General features: G+C 39.9%; 2 protein-coding genes across 2 annotated transcripts; both read left to right on the forward strand.

Annotated features, from left to right (window-relative positions):
- The first annotated feature begins 10,472 nt into the window (after window positions 1-10,472).
- Window positions 10,473-13,996, forward strand: LOC6605410 (carbonic anhydrase 2). Its single transcript, XM_002030207.2, has 4 exons — window positions 10,473-10,769; window positions 12,320-12,792; window positions 12,853-13,080; window positions 13,143-13,996. The coding sequence occupies exons 1-4, from the start codon at window positions 10,712-10,714 to the stop codon at window positions 13,389-13,391; spliced, it is 1,008 nt and encodes a 335-aa protein (XP_002030243.1). The 5' UTR covers window positions 10,473-10,711; the 3' UTR covers window positions 13,392-13,996.
- Window positions 13,997-15,519: 1,523 nt separating this feature from the next.
- Window positions 15,520-18,104, forward strand: LOC6605411 (inositol oxygenase). Its single transcript, XM_002030208.2, has 4 exons — window positions 15,520-16,745; window positions 16,811-16,985; window positions 17,216-17,792; window positions 17,854-18,104. The coding sequence occupies exons 1-4, from the start codon at window positions 16,728-16,730 to the stop codon at window positions 17,960-17,962; spliced, it is 879 nt and encodes a 292-aa protein (XP_002030244.1). The 5' UTR covers window positions 15,520-16,727; the 3' UTR covers window positions 17,963-18,104.
- Window positions 18,105-18,432: the final 328 nt, after the last annotated feature.

The raw sequence follows: 18,432 nt of genomic DNA on the forward strand, positions 1-18,432 counted from the left end.
AATGTATTTTGCAAACCAAACTCGGCTGAACCGCAACCTGAAATTAATTCAATTGCTGATAAATGTAGAAAGTGCGACTGGCTGGGAATGCTTCAAGTGTTTGGAATATTTCAATGCAATGTGCATAAATTTGTAATTACTTACTTAACCAAGTAAAAGATACATACCAGTATATGTATCTATAAGATAAAGTTCGATAAAGCTTCTTCTTCAACAAGGAAACTTATGTTTCTGTAAGCAACAGCCAATGGATTGAAACCTGGTTTGTTCCTTATTTATTTTATATCGAGCTATATTTTTTTGTAAATGAAACAATTTGTAGAAAGTTAGTGACATATACATTTCCTATATATTTCCGCATTATTATATCGACCAAATACAGCCAGTGAAAACCAATTTTCAGTTCATGGAAGTGACGTAAAAGCGAATTTCATAAATACAGTCACCAAATCACAGGCTTCTCGCTAAAGCGCGAGAAAATGTAAAATTCCGATTCCTTTTAAATTATTGGAAATTCGATTCCCTCTTCCCATGTGAGTATGTATAAAATTGCTGAATATTGGATTCCTTGATGTTGTCAAATGAGCTGATCGAACTCAATATAAATCACGTCAAAGTCGCCGACTAGATTTATTATATATATATTTTGAAAATACTTCTATAAATAAGTGTTATTTCCCCTTATTAAGGAATTTTCAATATCAAGAGTATACCAAGTGCGTTGGCCGAAGCTGACCATTTTAGCCATCATGATTTGTTAACAACTGGCAGCCAGACGCAAACCAAATCAAGTTTCCGAAATGCAATCGGTCTGCAAATTTAATTAACGCCGCAATGGAGGAAGACGCTCGGCGTAGATTACTTATTATGTAAATCTCTGAGAGAATGTATTTAATTAGGGAACTTAATTGCTTATTAAATAACTGGGAGGGCGGCCACGTGAGCCCGCCGGGCTGGCAGAATTTGAAGATCTGCCGCAAGTGCCTTTCCACTGCGAAACTCAAACACCAACTTTTGCCCAAAGAAACCGAGCGTGAGCAGCACTTGGCCAAAGACAAATTCTTGGCCAAGAAACTAACTTTCTGGCAAACAGGAACAACAAGCAAGGAGCAAAGGAACTCAGTGGAATAGGTGACCTATGGAGCGAAATTTGCTTATTACATTTACAACTCGCGGAACTTCAAAAACAAAATAGTTGGCGCTTTTGAAAACGGCGTAACTTGCCATTTAAATAGCACTAATTGGCCAATTGAAAATTGTCTTTTCTCCACAAAAGGGTAGCACCACTCTTTGTTTTCACTTTCATTCCGACTGAATGCCAAACGAAATTTCGTTGAAAATCGAATAACAGGGACATTCGCAATTGAAGCCAGTCCTGGTTTTCCATTGGCAATAAATCATGCAAATAGGAAGTTGTTTCCTTTCCGGTACAAATTTGTCAGCTTTTTTGGCTGCCAAAGAGCTTAAAGCTTTTTTGAAATGGGCACAGGAGGATGGATGCCTTTGGAATGCTCGTTAAAAGTGCCAGGTTACCAAGATCTGAAAATGTATGTCCTTTATCAGGATGGCATCAACCAAAAGGACATGAAACGTTAGTTCACATGGCATTAATCACGATTTAATAATAACACGCATTTTTGGTTGGTTGCTATACTGCATATCAAATTACTCGACTTATTTGATTATTTGCGCTTTTACTAAATGCCACAAGTTGCGAAAATTTAATTAAACAATTGTTTTGGCTTTTGATAGGTGGCAAGCATGTATATTTATATAGTTATTATTATGCAGTTCTGTCACAACTCTTTTAAATTCACAGTTTAAATTTATTAGTAAATTATTTTGTATAATTTGATATAATATTAGTTTCAACGCTACCATTGCTTTATTGAATTATAACTGCTTTCACCAAAAACCACAAGCTGCGCAATATTATTAAATTTCCTGACTCGACATAAAGAAATGTATATTTTTACTTATTTACGATTGGATAAATCTGACAAAAATGTTGAATACTAAGGCACACATCTTGAACATTGCATCACTGCATCAGTTTTTTAGCTCAAGATAAATCCTCTAATCCGCTTTAGAGCCACTCATGAGTATTTTTGAATGAAGTACTCACTTTCAACACCGATGAATTGATTAAGTAACTGGGCAACCTGTTGAATGTCGAGATGTTTGTGCATCTGTTTTTTGCAATTTCGTATCAATTACTGTATTTAGAAAGGTTCAATGGGTATAAACTTTCCAATGGCAAATACAATTTGGATATCAAACGCGTTTCCGGTTTTTGTAATATTCAAAATTAGCGTACCGTATGACATTCATACTATGCTTTTTAGAAACCGATTAGGCCAATTGAGTGTCATTCAGGATCTTCAAAGGACCCAGCTGAGCAGATAGAGAGAGGGAGGGATGAAGAGCTGTTAGCCTCTTGTTAGCCGTTCTTTGATGAAATGCGCAGGCAGGCGTGACTTGTTTGTGCCCATTCTACATTCATTCGATTAGGCCAGGTCCTCTTAACGGCCAACGACGAGTCGGGCCGACTTCTGCGATTGAAACACGCCATGCACACCACAATACAACCCACACTACACCCACTATCAGCCTCAAATACGACAAGGCCATTCACTAGTGAGCACTACTAAACAAAAACGGAACCCATCACTTAGACTCGTATTTTTACAAAGCGGATATGCGCGATTTTTTGCTCTTTTGCATTTTGGTTTTTTTGCTGGCTGCACAGATGCATTTTGTTCCTTTTATTTAGCCACCACAATTTCATCCGCTCTCAAAATTTTATTACGAGTGGAAATGGCTTCAAGTGCTCAGTTCTGTTCTGTTTGGTTTTTATCCTGCGGCAATGGAAGCCGCGGGATGATTGCGCGGATACAATTATCCAGGCACTTGGCTGAAATGGCGGGAAAGCGCTAACAACGGCTGCGAAAAAGAGCATGAAAACAATTTATTAAAATTAAGTTTCAATTTGAGCTGGTTTTTTTTTTTTTAATTTTAATTCACCGGAAGAAGCTGCCACAATAATCATATTGCCAGTTTTTGCCATTTTTAGTGGGCTGAGCAACGGGAGGGAATGTGCGGCATAATTCAAACGAAACATGCTTGCCAAATAGTTTATCATTTGGGCTTAAATTAATTTCATTCTTTAGCCGCCGTTCTGCGAATTTTTATGTAATAAACTTTAGGCAAGCTTAAAACTTGCATAGCAAAGTGCACTTAATTAAATGTAAGCTATTTCATAATATACTTTGGAATTGAAAGATCAGCATGAACGCTAAAATATATGAAATATGTTGGATTTACTATGAGCTTATTAAGGTAATTGCATAGTTTAGCCAAGTTTAAAGACCTTAAGTCGAGGAAGATATCAAAATGGGATATAAGTGGTTTCTTTAAAAAGAGTTTTTATTAAATAGAAACATTGCAAAGTCACAAAATTACGTTCATACACAATATTACCAATCGAAGTCACATTTTCTTCTAATCAAATTTTTACGAGTTGGCTCAATCCTGCGACCCACGCAAGCAATCATCACACTTATGTCGTGTGTCCGGCATTCAAAGGATAACACCAGCTGATTTGGGAACATGGAATACAAGTCGCTAAACCTGAGTAGGGAGCACATTTCCCAGCTGATATATACATATATATATAGATTTTTTTGTTGCCTGCCATGGGAGCCCATGACCCCCCTTGGGTGTATTGATTTATGCTCGCGCAAGTTTTCATTTCACAATTTTCACTTATGTATGGCAGTTTATTGCAGTCCTCATCTGCACTCAGCGCTTTCGTCCTGCCACGTCCTTAGCTTCCACCCAACCCCCTCACCCCGCGGACCGCACGTGCTCGGCTGGTCTCGTTTTTCCACCAAATGTAAAGCCAGCAGCCCAAGGCTGTGACAAAACAGAAAGTTCCACCATGCCGCCATCATCAACAGGCTCTTAACGGCCTAAACATGCAGGAAACAAAAAAGGGGGGAACATTTGAAAAAAAAAATCTGAAAAATCCCAAAGGACATTTTAATTTAGAGGGATTATGAAGCTCTGCGATTTATGATGCCAAAACAGCGACACCCCGCTGATTGCTTTTGAAAAAAAAAAAAATAGAACAAGAAATTGTAGTCGTTCCCTTATATCCTTTTTAACGTAAATCATACTATAAAGCTATCAAAGCTCTTTGATATTTTATAACTTAATATTTTGACTTAAATATTTGACAGTGTAGGTGACAACATTTTAATGACCTGTCATTCTCGAAATTGAATTTATGATATCATCCAACGCCTCAGTTGGATAAACTCAAATTCGACTTTATTAAAGTGTAATGCTGAATTGTGTTCAAAAATATATGACATGCTGTGATCTATCAATGTGTTATAATACTTAAATATAATAATTGAATGCTTATTCTTCGAGTCGTGGTACTTTTTTTGCTGAGTGCAGCGGCGATGAATGCTAATTCATGGAACTGAGATAGGGAGAGCACGTTGCAGAAACTGAGATCTGCGCCGCATTAGAGCATGTCAAGTATACAATCTGGCCTGAATAAAGCTGCGAATTCCCATTGTGACCAGGACGAAGACGAACACCAAGATGAGCACTAACCGGAGAATGGTTCTCCATCAACCATCAGTCGGTGCAGTGGCCGGAATGTAGGCAAAAACTATGAAGAGCACTCATCGTTTCATACGGTTATGTTGGCCGGGGAAATGAAATGGAATGGCTAGGATGAGCTGCATATCTCCAAGACATCCAAAGAGGCCATCTCGGAGGCCAAGCGCTCGAGGAGCGAGCCCCCAAGAAATGCGGCTGACTGGCTGTCCACTGGAGAAGGCCACTTCATGGGACTTACGTTTCGGGCAAGCAAATGCTAGATGCCGGTTTCCATTTGTTTGGGAAAGTGCCTGTGTCGCCACTCAGGTGTGACGAGCCGAACAAAGAGTTAAGGAGATGGGGGCCCAAAGGAGCCAAAAAACGAATCAGTCCACTTGGCCACTAACTCCTAGGCATTCCACTTATTTTCCATTAGGCAAAAGCCGCTTATTGCCAGCTAAGGCCGCCCTCAAGTGTTTTGTTTGAATTTGTTCTTTGGCTTATAAAAATAAGGCCCTCTTCAGCAAACCTCAATCAAATTAACACATAATTATGCAGACAAATCTCCGCTTATCGCTTACAAGCAATTACCAAGGCATAAGTTTTATTTAATTGGTATATATTAGGTGACAGGGAATAAGCTTTAATAAAGGGATAAACCTTAATGCCTAAGAACATGAGAATGGTAATTTTGTTGAAATCTCTTTCAATGGAATTTCATAGCATTTTAATCATTTTAAGAGCAATATAAATGCTTTTGATATTAAAACTGACAGTTTACAGTTCGTTTCACTGATTAAAATTTAGTGTTTGCTTTGCTTTAGATAGATAAAAATGTTGTAAATCGTGAACAGATGTATTAAAAGTTTATTTTAGTTTATTTAGTTTTTAAATCGAAATAAACAAAACATAGTCGTTGAGTTGGCTGATTGATGAGAAAAGTTGGGACAAGAATAAACAATCCTTTTGTTGCCCAGTAAATAAAGTAAATAAAAGTAAATAAAATTCATCATATTCCAAGTCAAATAGAAATTTGTCAGGGGCACAAACCGTTTACGGAAATATTGTAAAAAATATTTAAAAGCAGTGGCTCTGCTCACCTGAACTGCTGGTTATTGAGTTATTTTCTGTTTTCGTAAACTTGGAGGTCACTTTGCTGATTTTCCATTGTGCATTGCAACTATTTTTTTTTCACCAAACTGTGTCCTTTTCAAATCAAAAATTTTTATTTTTTCCCGAAACACTTGAATTTTTTGTAAGGAGCTGAGTCTTTACAAAGTTTACTTTTCAGTTTGTCATCGTTTGGGTCCGAAAGTTGGCCAGCACCAATTGCCAACTGGCGCCAACCGGACACAAAAGTTTAACTCAATTTCCGCCGATTACCCGTAAAATGTATATATGTATAGTACGTAAAAATGCAAGTAGCGTTTTAAGCCCTTCCTTTGACGAGCTAGTGGCTTTGGTCAAGCAATTACTTGGTAACACGCGGCGTATACGCAATTTCTAATAAGACCGCCAAAGAGCTCGGGGATTTAAGGCATCCGCATCCGTTGCATCCCAGAGCTCGAAACTGACTGACTGAGGACTCGCGTACGACTGAGTTTCAGGACACAGCAGCTGGTGTTTTTATCAATGAAAATTGTTGCTTGTCGGCGTCCTTTTTCCGAGCCGAGGCTGCGAATGAGAAAGCCAAACAGCGAGCAAAGAGCAGGTACTTTTTCGGCCTCTCTCTTAGCCGTGTACTATGCGGTTGGCTATTCGGGACCCATCATAAGTTGGCTTTCCAAGGCTATTCACATTTCATTACGGCCACTAGTGTGTTGTTCTTGAACTCGGCAGACGAAGAATCTCCCGAGATGCTAGTGGGTGTTCCTTGGTCTGCCGGCCATTCATTGGCTTCTGCGAGTTCGGGTGGTGCTGGCCACTGGACTTGGGTGGGTCAGGTGCTTGGGCCAGCGAGTGGGTGTGGCGGGTGTTCATTGATAAGTCCACTTGGTCTGCTGAGCATCACGTGTGCGTGTCCAAAAGAACCGCAGCCCTACAGATAGGCGATATTATTTTAATATGACCGAATGGCAGTATGATGATGATGCGGTGGAACAGGAACAGGAATTTAGGCCTGGCCATGGTAACATAATGGGTAGCAGTTAGAAGTACCATCATTACAAGCTTAGCTTGTCAGAAATTTTGATTAAAAATGATTATTAGCTCTTTATTATTATTTATATTTATAATATATGAGTTGTCATAGAACAAGTTTATTCAAAAGGAAATACCAACTAATTTTACTCTTAGTTTTAGAATACCTATTAAATTAAGATTAACATCCTTTAGGAAATTATGATCTATGTTATTTTAATACAGAATAACAGATACCATTACTTTCATGTTCTATTCCATTGTAGCTATTACCGTTTTCCCACACATAAATCACAAATAATAATTACACAGTATTAATATACTCATAAACACCTTGGTCTATGGTTTTTCGAGGAATTTTTGCGCTTGACTGCGGTACAAAATTGTCGAGTTCGAGCGGCGATGACAAACTGGTGCCATTTTTCTGGTTTTCTGGTCTGGCATCGTCATGAACTATTTGAGAGCAAACCCTGTAAATTGAGCAAAGCCAGCCGCAGTCGGTCGGCAGTTGCACTTTAATTAAAAATAAATACGATTTCCCCCCACCCAACTCCGCTCCATTGGCAGCCCCCTTCCCCTTCAACCCATCCCTTGGCAAATGCCAACGAGTCCAAGTCTAATGATTATTGATGTGGGGCTACTGATGGCTTGACTGCTGTTTGCAGCCAGCTTTTTGACCCGTCCAACAAAAAGGTTGTGTTTTTAGCGTAGATTGACCTACGACGGACATGGCCACAATTACGGATAATGCTCCGGGTTTAGCTTTATAATTCTGCCGATTGGTAATTTGTGTACCTGCACCTTTTATGTGCTTTTTTGCGGCCTTAACTTGGCCAAAATGGGGATCTAAATTCTGGAAGTCAGGTATTTCAATACTCTTGGAAGCTTAAAAGTATTTAGGAAACTTAAGCAAAGGATCCATCAAAATGTTGGCTTTTATACACTAAAATATTTATAGCAAAAACTGTTAAAATGGTTGCTTTAAAGTAAAAATACCAAATGAAAACAACATTATGATTCTTATGTTGAAATGTTTCGTGGCAAGGACAGCCATTTTTTAGCTGCAAGAATCGAAGCCATAAGTTCTTTTTAAAAATTCATACACACAGGATATTCTTCTTTTACGACTATGACCCCTTAAAAAATAAGATACCATTTGTGACATTCGTCCAAAGGGAGTTAAACAAAAACGCCTTTAGTCGCAGACATTTCCTCATACAAAGAGCATGTGCAGACCACCGAACTTTTGCCGTCTGACTTTCCGGTTTAGATATTAAAAGTTTTGCTTTGTGGCACTAAATTAAACGACATTTACGCATTCGCCGTCGGCTGTTAGTACTCACAAATAAAAAATATACGTACAAACCTATATATTTTTCATAGCCTGCAATTCAAAGCTAAGAAAAAAGCACTTACTCTTTCTCCATTTCAGATGCTGTCTCTGTCTGCTGATTCCGCTTTGCCCCAACCAAAAAAAAAAAAATAATAATAAAAAAAAAAATAACCAAGCAGAGTAATTAGGGACTTGTACAAAAAATGGGAATACAAAAGAGTCTATTATAAACATGGGACATGCATAAGTGTAAGTGTTCTATGCGCAAGTTTTTCCAGATTTTAGACTGATTTTAGCTGCTTGTGGAAACAGACATTTATGTACAAACATACATTTATGTACATATATCACGGAGGTCGTTTTAATACACGCCTTACCTGATTTTTTTAACCCTCGTTTGGCCCAGATGAACGACAATGCAAAGTGCTTAACAGCCCAAGTTCAGGTGAAAAATTTCCATTGCCAAAGCCGAACTTTGCGGGATGAGTCAGTTCATAACTGGCCTAAAAAAGTTACCAAAAAAAAGTGTAGAAAATAACAGCAAGCATACTCTGTGCGTATTAATATTCAGTTGGATTATCTGCTTGCTACTTGTTAATTAATTGTTTTATTTTTTATTGATCTATTCGCTTGGCATTGCAATGCATTAATTAACTTGCAATTCTTGATTGTATTACACTTTTTTGCCTGCAATTAAATCCCTATTATTTTGCCATAACACAACTAATTGTGTAAACAAAGTTCCCTTTGAAGTTTTCACTAGTGACAAGTTAAATGAAATGACGCAAATAATATATGAATATTGTTAACATCGAAGACGTAAAGCATTCCTTTGTTCAGATCAACTATGACTGTTAAATCTGATTGACTAGGCTGGTTTGCCCACTGATTTAGCCGAGATCTGTGCGCATTTAGACAACCTATCATCAGTTCGAAAACCGGAAATATCCCACTCCGTTTGTTTTCCGACCCCAAATTAATGTAATGGCGTTGCGTTAATCTGTTTGCCAGTTTTAAAGGCAGTGGTGACAACTATTGATTCGTTTGAGGGATTCGATGGAAAAGCCAATGGCTATCGATTTTGAGATACATGGTTACATGGTTACATTGTGGCAAGTGGAAAAAAAACAGGCTGCACAATGCGATTAGCATGCAATAGTAATGCCATTTAATGTGCACGCTGCATTTGCGACATGTGATGCAAAGATAAACAGCAAAGCAATCAGCCTGAGTATCGCACAGATATGGAGATAAGCTCCCACAATTTTACCGTACATTCGTACATAAGTATGTATGTATGTTTGAACAATACTCTGAACTGTCGATCAATTGGAGCCCGAGGTTTTCGGGTTTTGTAACCCCCTCAAGTCAAGAAATAACTCTCCTTTCCCCTTTTCGAGTGTTTTCGACTCGACTCGAATAATCGAAATCCAGTCGCGTCTTTCGGTCTTCCCCGCCATGGATTACCATCTTTATCGCAGTCATCTAATTCGGCAGTTACTCATCGACGTTTAAGTCCGGCACGCACACCATTAGTCATTCGGCTATAAATTAATCGCCGGTTTCTTTTTTGGCCCTCGAATCGGGCATACCCTGTGATACCTTAGATTGCCCGGCATATAGAAGCTATCAAAGAGACACTATGACATAAGGTTGAACTAAACTAACGGAAACTTCAAAAGCTTACGGCGATAGTGTAGTAGTACACCCAAGGGTGACTTGCTAGGTACAGAAACTTACAAATCCCCATCAAATATGATTATACCTTACTCTAAGCTATACGAATAAATTATTTTATTAAACAGTTTAATAGTTTAGTACCCCATAATTTCTTTAATACCAGCAATAGCGCTTCAATTATTTTATAGCGCTAAAAAAAACTTTATAGGTAAAGTGAAGCACTTAAGGGGCACTATTAATTGCCGTACTGTTAATTAAACAGTGTAGCCCATAAACAGTTTGTTATTGTAAGACATGGGGCATTTCTCCATTGGGATTTTACTCAAAACAGTACCACCCATCGTAGAATCCAGTTGAGTGGAATATTTTCACAAGTAAGTCAAAGTAACCCAAATGCCGCGATTCAATGGCAAGGTTAGGGCAACCTAAAGTCATCCGGATGGTTAACCTTTTAAATTCCCATCGACACCGGAATGTGGCTGGCGTTTTGGTGGCTTGGTTTCCCTCGGCTTGGCTTGGCGCCCAAATAGGTCGCTTCTCCAGCTCTCGAGTGGATAGGAAAGTTCCGACGACCACCGGGCTCCAAGTCGATTGGCAGCTACGAAAATATACATATTAAAAAAAAAAAATGGAAAAAAAAACGGAAAATAACACAGAAGCACCACAAACCCTCGACGAGGCTATATAAGTTGCGGTGTCGCCGATTCCCTAACCGCAGTTGTGTGACCGCGTTCGGCGGGTGAGCACGGATAGTAAGACAGTGACTCCGCTGTCATTTGGCCGGAAAAGCTAAAAACCGTTCGAAAGCCACTAGATTTGTGTGTCCCAGTGCCGCAAATAGTTATACAGTTCGTAAATTAGTCGCGACTGGTGACAGTGCCCAGTAATTCCCGATAAGGGCAAGTGTGTTCCGCGTGAAAAGTGAGTCCGCGGCAAAGTGAAACCATGAGGAGGTGTCACAACAACCCGTTCGCAATTGTCATTGCTCCGATCTTGATTTGTGGTGAGCTAAACTATGTGCTATATAGTTTTATTTACAAACATACATACATATGCACATACAAAGGTGTAACCCGATAATGTGAAACTTTTGACAAAAGTGCGTTAATCAAGATACGGGGATTGCAATTAGGCTCTTTGTGTGCTATCATCTCTTGCGGCAAAGTGTTTACTCAGCTAAGTGCAGCAAATATTTAAACAATTGTCCAGGACTTTGTTGCACTACAAGGAAATTAAAACGCTCTTATTTGATCAAGCGCCGTTTTAAGTGCAGGGTTTTGGTTTCATTTCGTCCACTTTACCTTCAGAGAAAACCAGAAGGCAACTTTTATGTTAAGATATGTAGTAACATATTAATATAAAATAAGAGAAGAAAAAAAATAAGGATTAAACATTCAATAGTGCCTAAATAAGTATAGTTTCGTTTTAAAAATTTACAACTATTTTTTGATGGTTATACTAGTTATACCAGGTTATACTACTACTACCTACAAACTATACTAGTGATACAAAAGTTTAAATAAATCATCAGCCCAACATCATTACAAAGCAACTCGATTATCTTGGTTATAAATCAGTAAAAAAAAGTTTATTAAATCACAGTATGAAGCTTTTATGATGGTACTATATAGATATAGATCAAGATCCAGAGTAGTTCTGCAATGGGAATTCTATATTTATTTATAGCTTACTACAAGCTGGTCACGTGATTGATCTTCAACCTTCCACCTGCCATTCGGGTGTCTTGACCGTTCGTCACCATTATGTCCACGATGATCAGACCAGAAAGTGACGTGACCAGACCACATGATACCCGGTGGCGTTAGGCAATCACAATGTCTAATAAAAGGGAATTTTTTCGATGTTTTTTGTTTTATTTTTTTTTAATTATCCTATTAAGATTCACTTTGCTTAACAACGGTGTGAGCTTAGTTGGGAATGCTATACTAAACGCGCTGCTAATAGAATTTGTATCGTGATTAACTTAAATTTGGCAAAAATTAGGCAACTTGTTAATTAGAGATAATTTGGGATAGGTGTTCGTTCTGCTAAATTTACTATCATTTTCGGTGGCCCACAAATTGGCCAGTAATAGTTGGGCTATTGTATGAAAAATGTAGCAAATTAAAGATTGTATTTACAATTGACTGCTGCGCCCTTCTCTATGCAAACTGAAATAAACTTTACACGCTTAATTGTTAACCGATTAATGCTAATTGAATGGCTAATTAGGGCTGTCTAGATTTTAGAACTGTCTGAACTGCTTGTCAACGAATAAAAAGTTGGCAAAATGTATAGGACACACAAATCGCATATTTATAGCTTTCTCTGTGACCAAAAATAGCTGATAGATTGCTTAAACAGGTATCACTGATTACACACCCACTCGATGTCACGAAATGTCACCGACATTATCATTTAATTAGCACCTGGCTGGCTCGATTAACTGTCTCTGTTTGTTTGCCCCCATTGAAGAACTTAACATCTATATTTTGACGCAGTTACGAGAAGATGAATTTGCCATTTAAATCAGTAAATTGTATAATTTTTCAGCTTCTTTGGTCTTGGCCCAAGATTTTGGCTACGAGGGCAGACATGGACCCGAGCACTGGAGCGAGGATTATGCCCGCTGCAGTGGAAAGCATCAGAGTCCCATAAACATCGACCAGGTCAGCGCCGTGGAGAAGAAGTTTCCCAGGCTGGAGTTCTTCAATTTCAAAGTGGTGCCCGACAATCTTCAAATAACCAACAATGGCCATACAGTGCTGGTGAAGATGAGCTATAACGAGGACGAGATCCCAAGTGTGCGTGGTGGTCCTTTGGCGGAGAAATCTTCGCTGGGCTACCAGTTCGAGCAGTTCCACTTTCACTGGGGCGAGAACGATACGATTGGCAGTGAGGATTTGATCAACAATCGTGCCTATCCCGCCGAGTTGCACGTGGTATTGCGGAATCTAGAGTATCCGGACTTTGCCAGCGCCCTGGACAAGGATCATGGCATTGCCGTGATGGCCTTCTTCTTTCAGGTGAGTGCTGACTTGGGAGCTTAAGAAACTAGATACTAATATAGGAATCTATTCCATTAGGTGGGCGACAAATCAACTGGTGGCTACGAGGGCTTCACCAACTTGCTCTCCCAGATTGACCGCAAAGGCAAGAGCGTTAACATGACCAATCCACTGCCACTGGGCGAGTACATCTCGAGGTCCGTGGAAAGCTACTTTAGCTACACTGGTTCTCTGACCACACCACCGTGCAGTGAGGAGGTCACCTGGATTGACTTCACAACGCCCATTGACATTACGGAGAAGCAGGTAAATAAATATTTTGATGAACCTCAAGTTGATGATATATACTATATAATCTTAACTCTCAGTTGAATGCCTTCCGTCTGCTGACCGCCAATGATGATCATCTGAAGAACAATTTCCGACCCATCCAGCCGCTGAACGATCGCATCTTGTACAAGAACTACATAGAAATTCCGATTCACAACATGGGCTCGATTCCACTAGTCAATGCGGAAAATGCCGCTGGCAAGTGGAGGGCACAAGCCGCAGCAGTGCTGTTGCCCCTCGTTGTCCTCGCTGCATTGTCAAGGACCTTCATTTTCCGGGCTTTTTAATTAGAGTTGTGCGGTGGTAAATCGAAGGTTAAATCGTTAATTGCCTAGCTGGCGCTTAGGCGTCCAATTAAGCGCTGTAATTTACATTTTCCGCTCTTGTTCGTCGTCGCTGTTTGTTGTTCAAACACGAGTACCGGTAATTTCCTTCGGCAAGGACTCAACTGCCGTCAGGACATCCATTCATATCCACACACACATACACACATATATATAGATATATATATAAATATATATATGGGCAAACAAACAGGCGGACGGTGGGCGAAATTATTAAACCCCAAATGGGCGGAGCTTCGGCTGGCACGGAACCCTTATTCATCAATTATGCAGCACCTCGCACAGCGACTGTCAACCGAATCGTACCCCGTATCCGTATCCGTACCCGTTCCCGTTTCCGCTCCCGTACCAGTATCCGTATCCGTATCCCCGTATTCCCCCATCCGTCCAAAGAGGCCCGACAGTGCGAGGGGAGGGAACCCCCTGGTTGTCCACGCTATTGCACATTGTGATTTTAAATGCTTGGCACAAGCAGAGCTTTTTATTCGTGTACCTTAGATTTAAATTTTGTAAACATAAAACCGTAATAAATTTTATTGTTTAAATCATTTCTGCTTGCCTTGTGGAATATTCAATATCTCATTAAAGCGCTGTTTTAAAATGAGTGAGCTCTTTTGGTAATGGGCGATGAAGAATTCACAAGTTATTGTGTGACTTATTCATATACTTTGTATTTATACAAGCAAATAAAATGGTTATTTAATATGTTTAAATCGGGAAATAATTGAAGTATACTTTTTGGCCAGGCTTAGAAATATATTTCACCCTTAAAAAATTTACCAAATATTTCTAGACAAAGTCCTGCTTCCACGGACTTCTTTACACAGCAAGTTTGTTTTGATTACTTGTGTATTTGATTTAATTGTCGCATTATTCATAATAATCATATCAGTCTGCGAGAGTCTTGTGCCGGCTGATGACCTATTGACCCCGCCTGTCAGCCAAAGACTAATGAATTATTGCAAGCATGTGCAGAAATCTATCAGCGAAATATCAACTTTTGTATTCAAGTCGAAGAGTTCCTCTGGCGAAAGTAGAAATGATTTATTCAAAATTACTGGAGGCCGTAGTAATACTGTGGAGCCTTCCTAAAGTAAATGACATTATAGAACATTAGATAGTGGAAAAAGTCTGGATCTTGTAGGCAGCGGGCTCTATACTCTTTAAAACGGATTGTTTGTCATTCGGGTCCATTTGATGCCCAATAGCCTTGTCCTTTTGAACCTGCGAACTTTACGTATGATCCCTGCCTAATTATAGAATAATTTGTGGGTTTTTAATGAGCTTATCATGGTTGTTATTGAATGTGATCGATCTGCCTGATATAAGTGAAATTAGGTTTCAATTAAAAACAAGAGAGAGTACAATAGCCGAGTTCCTCGACTATCAGATACCTAGTTAGTGGGAGAGCGTAGCATAACGATGAAAAATAATAGATGGATCCTGATCAAGAGTATATATTTACTATATTATAGAGTCAGAAATGCTTTTATTAAATTGTTACAAACAATCCAACGAATCTAGCATACTCTTTCACTCTACGTGTAATGGGTATAAGAACTTGGCTACAATGCAGTTCTATCTAGATGCGATGCAAAAATAGCCATACAATAAATAATATTTATTGACTTTCAACTCTCTCCGCCCGTGACTGCATTCGCCGGCACGTTTTTACTCAATTGATGACACCAGCATTGGCGTAAAATAAAAATATTATGCAACTTTTCCATTGCCGCCCAGCTTCCCCGATGTACAACATACATATTTCTGGGCGAAATGAAACGCTCCCCTAATAGGTGATAAGGTTTATTGACAGCGATCGTTACAAACTGACCTTTGATGGTGACGAACGGCGATACTGCGCCTCGGGAAACTTGAAACAAGCCCCTCCGGCCCAGATCAATATGGAACACCATACCTATCCCCATCCCCATCCCCATCCTCCATCCCCATCCCCATTCCCGTCTAAGTTTAGTCGTGATCAGTCCGCCCCTTCGTGGGCAGTGTGAAATCTCAGCTTGTAGTTCGCACTTGAGGCGTGTGTGAGCCCGGATCGGATCAGATCGGATGGGATGGGATCGCATCGACGTCATGTAGACGACAGATAACTTTTCTTTAGGCAATCCCCCCCTTGATGGCACATTAAGCTTCAGCTTGATGACTGTGTACCCAGATTGCGGGGACTTGTTGCTACTTTTAGACGTTCGAATGATCGCTGGATGTGGAGCGTTGGCTTTTGGCTATGGATTAGTCCGCCTTCCTGACGGTTGTTCAAGGTTAGAGACCACATTCTATGGTAGGAATTTTTTTGTGGGTCTTAAGCACCGCGACTTTTGATCCAGAGTGGCAAACGAGATTGCTCGAACTTCAGGCATTCGCAAATGTCACATTCAAATGCGTAAAACAGCTGTACCAAAAAGGGGCAAGGAAAACATATAATATACATCTATCGAAATAATTTCGTATAGTTAATACGAATTCTATTCCCTTGACTACAAATTTTCCTGAGAATATATAATAGTATTTTAACTTTACCCTTCAATCAAAATACTGATATGAGTCAACTTATCTAACTAATTAGCCTAATGGATCCCTTAAATCAAATTCTAGCGTCTCACTTTCATTTAAGTGGATAGAAACCTTGTTTAATATTAATTATTATGATTTTTTAGTTATTCCCCGCTAATATTCTCATCATTTCCCACACTGCATTTCATGGGTCCTCGTGCAACGACCTTTACAATCAGACTCATAACTCAATGCCGTGGCCTTGTACTTGATCCAGATGTAGGATGTGGAGCAGATTCATTGTGGTACTTTTTCATAGCCACCCTTTCGATGTTATCAGTCAAGTGCAGCTTCCAGTTTCATGAATTGATGGAGCAAGAAATGTAATGCAGCTCCAGATAAGTTGGTTCGCCGTCGTGTAGGCGTCCCAGGCTCCAGATAAGGGGTAATAAAATCCAAGTGTTATATGGTAGTTAGATCATTTGAGCCCGGTTTCCGACGTAATATTGATAGTGGATTGGGAGAGGCCGCACGGGAAGCGGGGCAAGCGATTCTCGTGTTTTGAAAAATATGAAACATACTATAAATCATTTTCGAGTTCACTTAGAATAGAAGAGAGTGTACCATATGGAATGCGATTGTGAATTTCCGATGGTCGGCGGACTATAAAAGTCGGCGATCTCTGCGTCCAGCGATTCATAAGTGTTTGCTTCGCTCAAGTGCGCGGTTACTACCCGAAAATATTTTTCAAGTTCCAATTAAATCTTCAAAATGAGAATCCTTGCAGAGGTAACGATATTCGGGATCGATAAGTGTTTTGCAGTGGCTTATTCGTTTGAGAATTTAATCTATAGAACCATGTCCACCTCTTGGATCCTTCGGAGCTGATGCGCCCAGAGCCCACATTCGCGGACAAGAATCCCTCCAAGTTCCGGGACTACAGTGTGGACACCACCGATCCTCTAAAGGAACGAGTGCGCCAGACTTATCGTCAGATGCATCTTAACCAGACTGTGGATTTCGTAAAGGGTGAGTTAGAAACAGTGTAAACTATTTAGTCTATTGTAAAGATCGTTTCAAGAAGGATTGATACTATAAAATTCGTTGAATGACTTTTTTAATTAGTGAATAAGTGTGAAAAAAAAAAAATAAATATATTTTATAAATGATCAGATTAGTCAAGGCTCTAAATTGGTTCCAAACAATGAAATGTTATTTTTAATTGGAAATCCATTTTTTTAAAAAATCAATCTTATTAGGTCGTCGTGAGCACTGGCTGAAGTTCAACACGATTAAGATGACTGTGCGCGAAGCTTTGGAGAAGCTGAACGATCTGGTGGACGAATCGGATCCCGACCTGGATCTGCCCAACATCATCCACGCCTTCCAGGCTGCAGAGCGGGCACGTGCCGAGTTTCCAGAGCACGACTGGCTGCATCTCACGGCGCTCATCCACGATCTGGGCAAGATCATGGCCTTCTACGGCGAGCCGCAGTGGGCGGTGGTGGGGGACACCTTCGCCGTGGGCTGTCGTTGGGGCGATAGCATTGTGTACCGGGACGAGAGCTTCGAGGGTAATCCCGATGGGGATAATCCCGCCTACAACACCGAACTGGGCATCTATCAGCCCAACTGCGGAGTGGACAACCTGCTGATGTCCTGGGGCCACGATGAGTACATGTATTCCGTGCTGAAGCACAACAAGACCAAGCTGCCCCATGTGGCGTGCAACATCATTCGGTTCCATTCGTTTTATCCCTGGCACAATGGCGGCGACTACAAGCACCTTGAGGCTCCCCAGGATGCGGAGACCAAGAAGTGGGTGCTGATCTTCAAGTGAGTTTATTTTAAACACCCATACATATATACCCAGTTACATAAGCAATCCTTCTTGCAGTCGCTATGATTTGTACACCAAGAGCGAGGTGGTTCCGGATATTGAAGTCTTGTGGCCATACTACCAGACCTTGATCGACAAATACTTACCCGGAGTCTTGGAATTCTAAGCGTACTTATACTCAAGTAATTTTTAGCTTTCTAAATGCTTTTACTTTATATATAAGACAACATTTATACCTGTAATATAATATAATGTGTATGCGCCATATATATCACCATAAATATCCCCAAATAACGTGAAAAACAAAACAGTTTTCTTGATTTTTTTAACGAATTCAAAAAAATGAGTTTTCTAAAAGGACTGCATACTTTTTGGCAGGGAACTTTTTGAAGTACTAAGTCGAATAATATTCTAATAGTGCTTCTGATTAAACCATACCTTCCTCGCGTGGAAAACTCAGGGGTGTTCCTTGATCAATTAGGAGTTCACTTATACACCTCCAATGCTCCACCTAGCGGCAGCTCGAAGCACTTCGACGACATGCTTGGAAAGCTTGTTTACAATGCAATATATATATATTTACTTAGACCGAATTTTAATGATTTGCCCGTTCCTAAAACTTACACAAAATTATAC

The sequence above is a fragment of the Drosophila sechellia genome, chromosome 3L (genome assembly GCF_004382195.2).
Source record: "Drosophila sechellia strain sech25 chromosome 3L, ASM438219v1, whole genome shotgun sequence".
Lineage (NCBI taxonomy): Eukaryota > Metazoa > Arthropoda > Insecta > Diptera > Drosophilidae > Drosophila > Drosophila sechellia.

Coding starts and splice junctions, on each gene's coding strand:
- LOC6605410 (XM_002030207.2), top strand. CDS start 10,712: ATGAGGAGGTGTCACAACAACCCGTTCGCAATTGTCATTGCTCCGATC. Junction 10,770..12,319: donor TGCTCCGATCTTGATTTGTG/GTGAGCTAAACT, acceptor ATAATTTTTCAG/CTTCTTTGGTCTTGGCCCAA. Junction 12,793..12,852: donor TGATGGCCTTCTTCTTTCAG/GTGAGTGCTGAC, acceptor CTATTCCATTAG/GTGGGCGACAAATCAACTGG.
- LOC6605411 (XM_002030208.2), top strand. Junction 16,986..17,215: donor GACTGTGGATTTCGTAAAGG/GTGAGTTAGAAA, acceptor CAATCTTATTAG/GTCGTCGTGAGCACTGGCTG. Junction 17,793..17,853: donor AAGTGGGTGCTGATCTTCAA/GTGAGTTTATTT, acceptor TCCTTCTTGCAG/TCGCTATGATTTGTACACCA.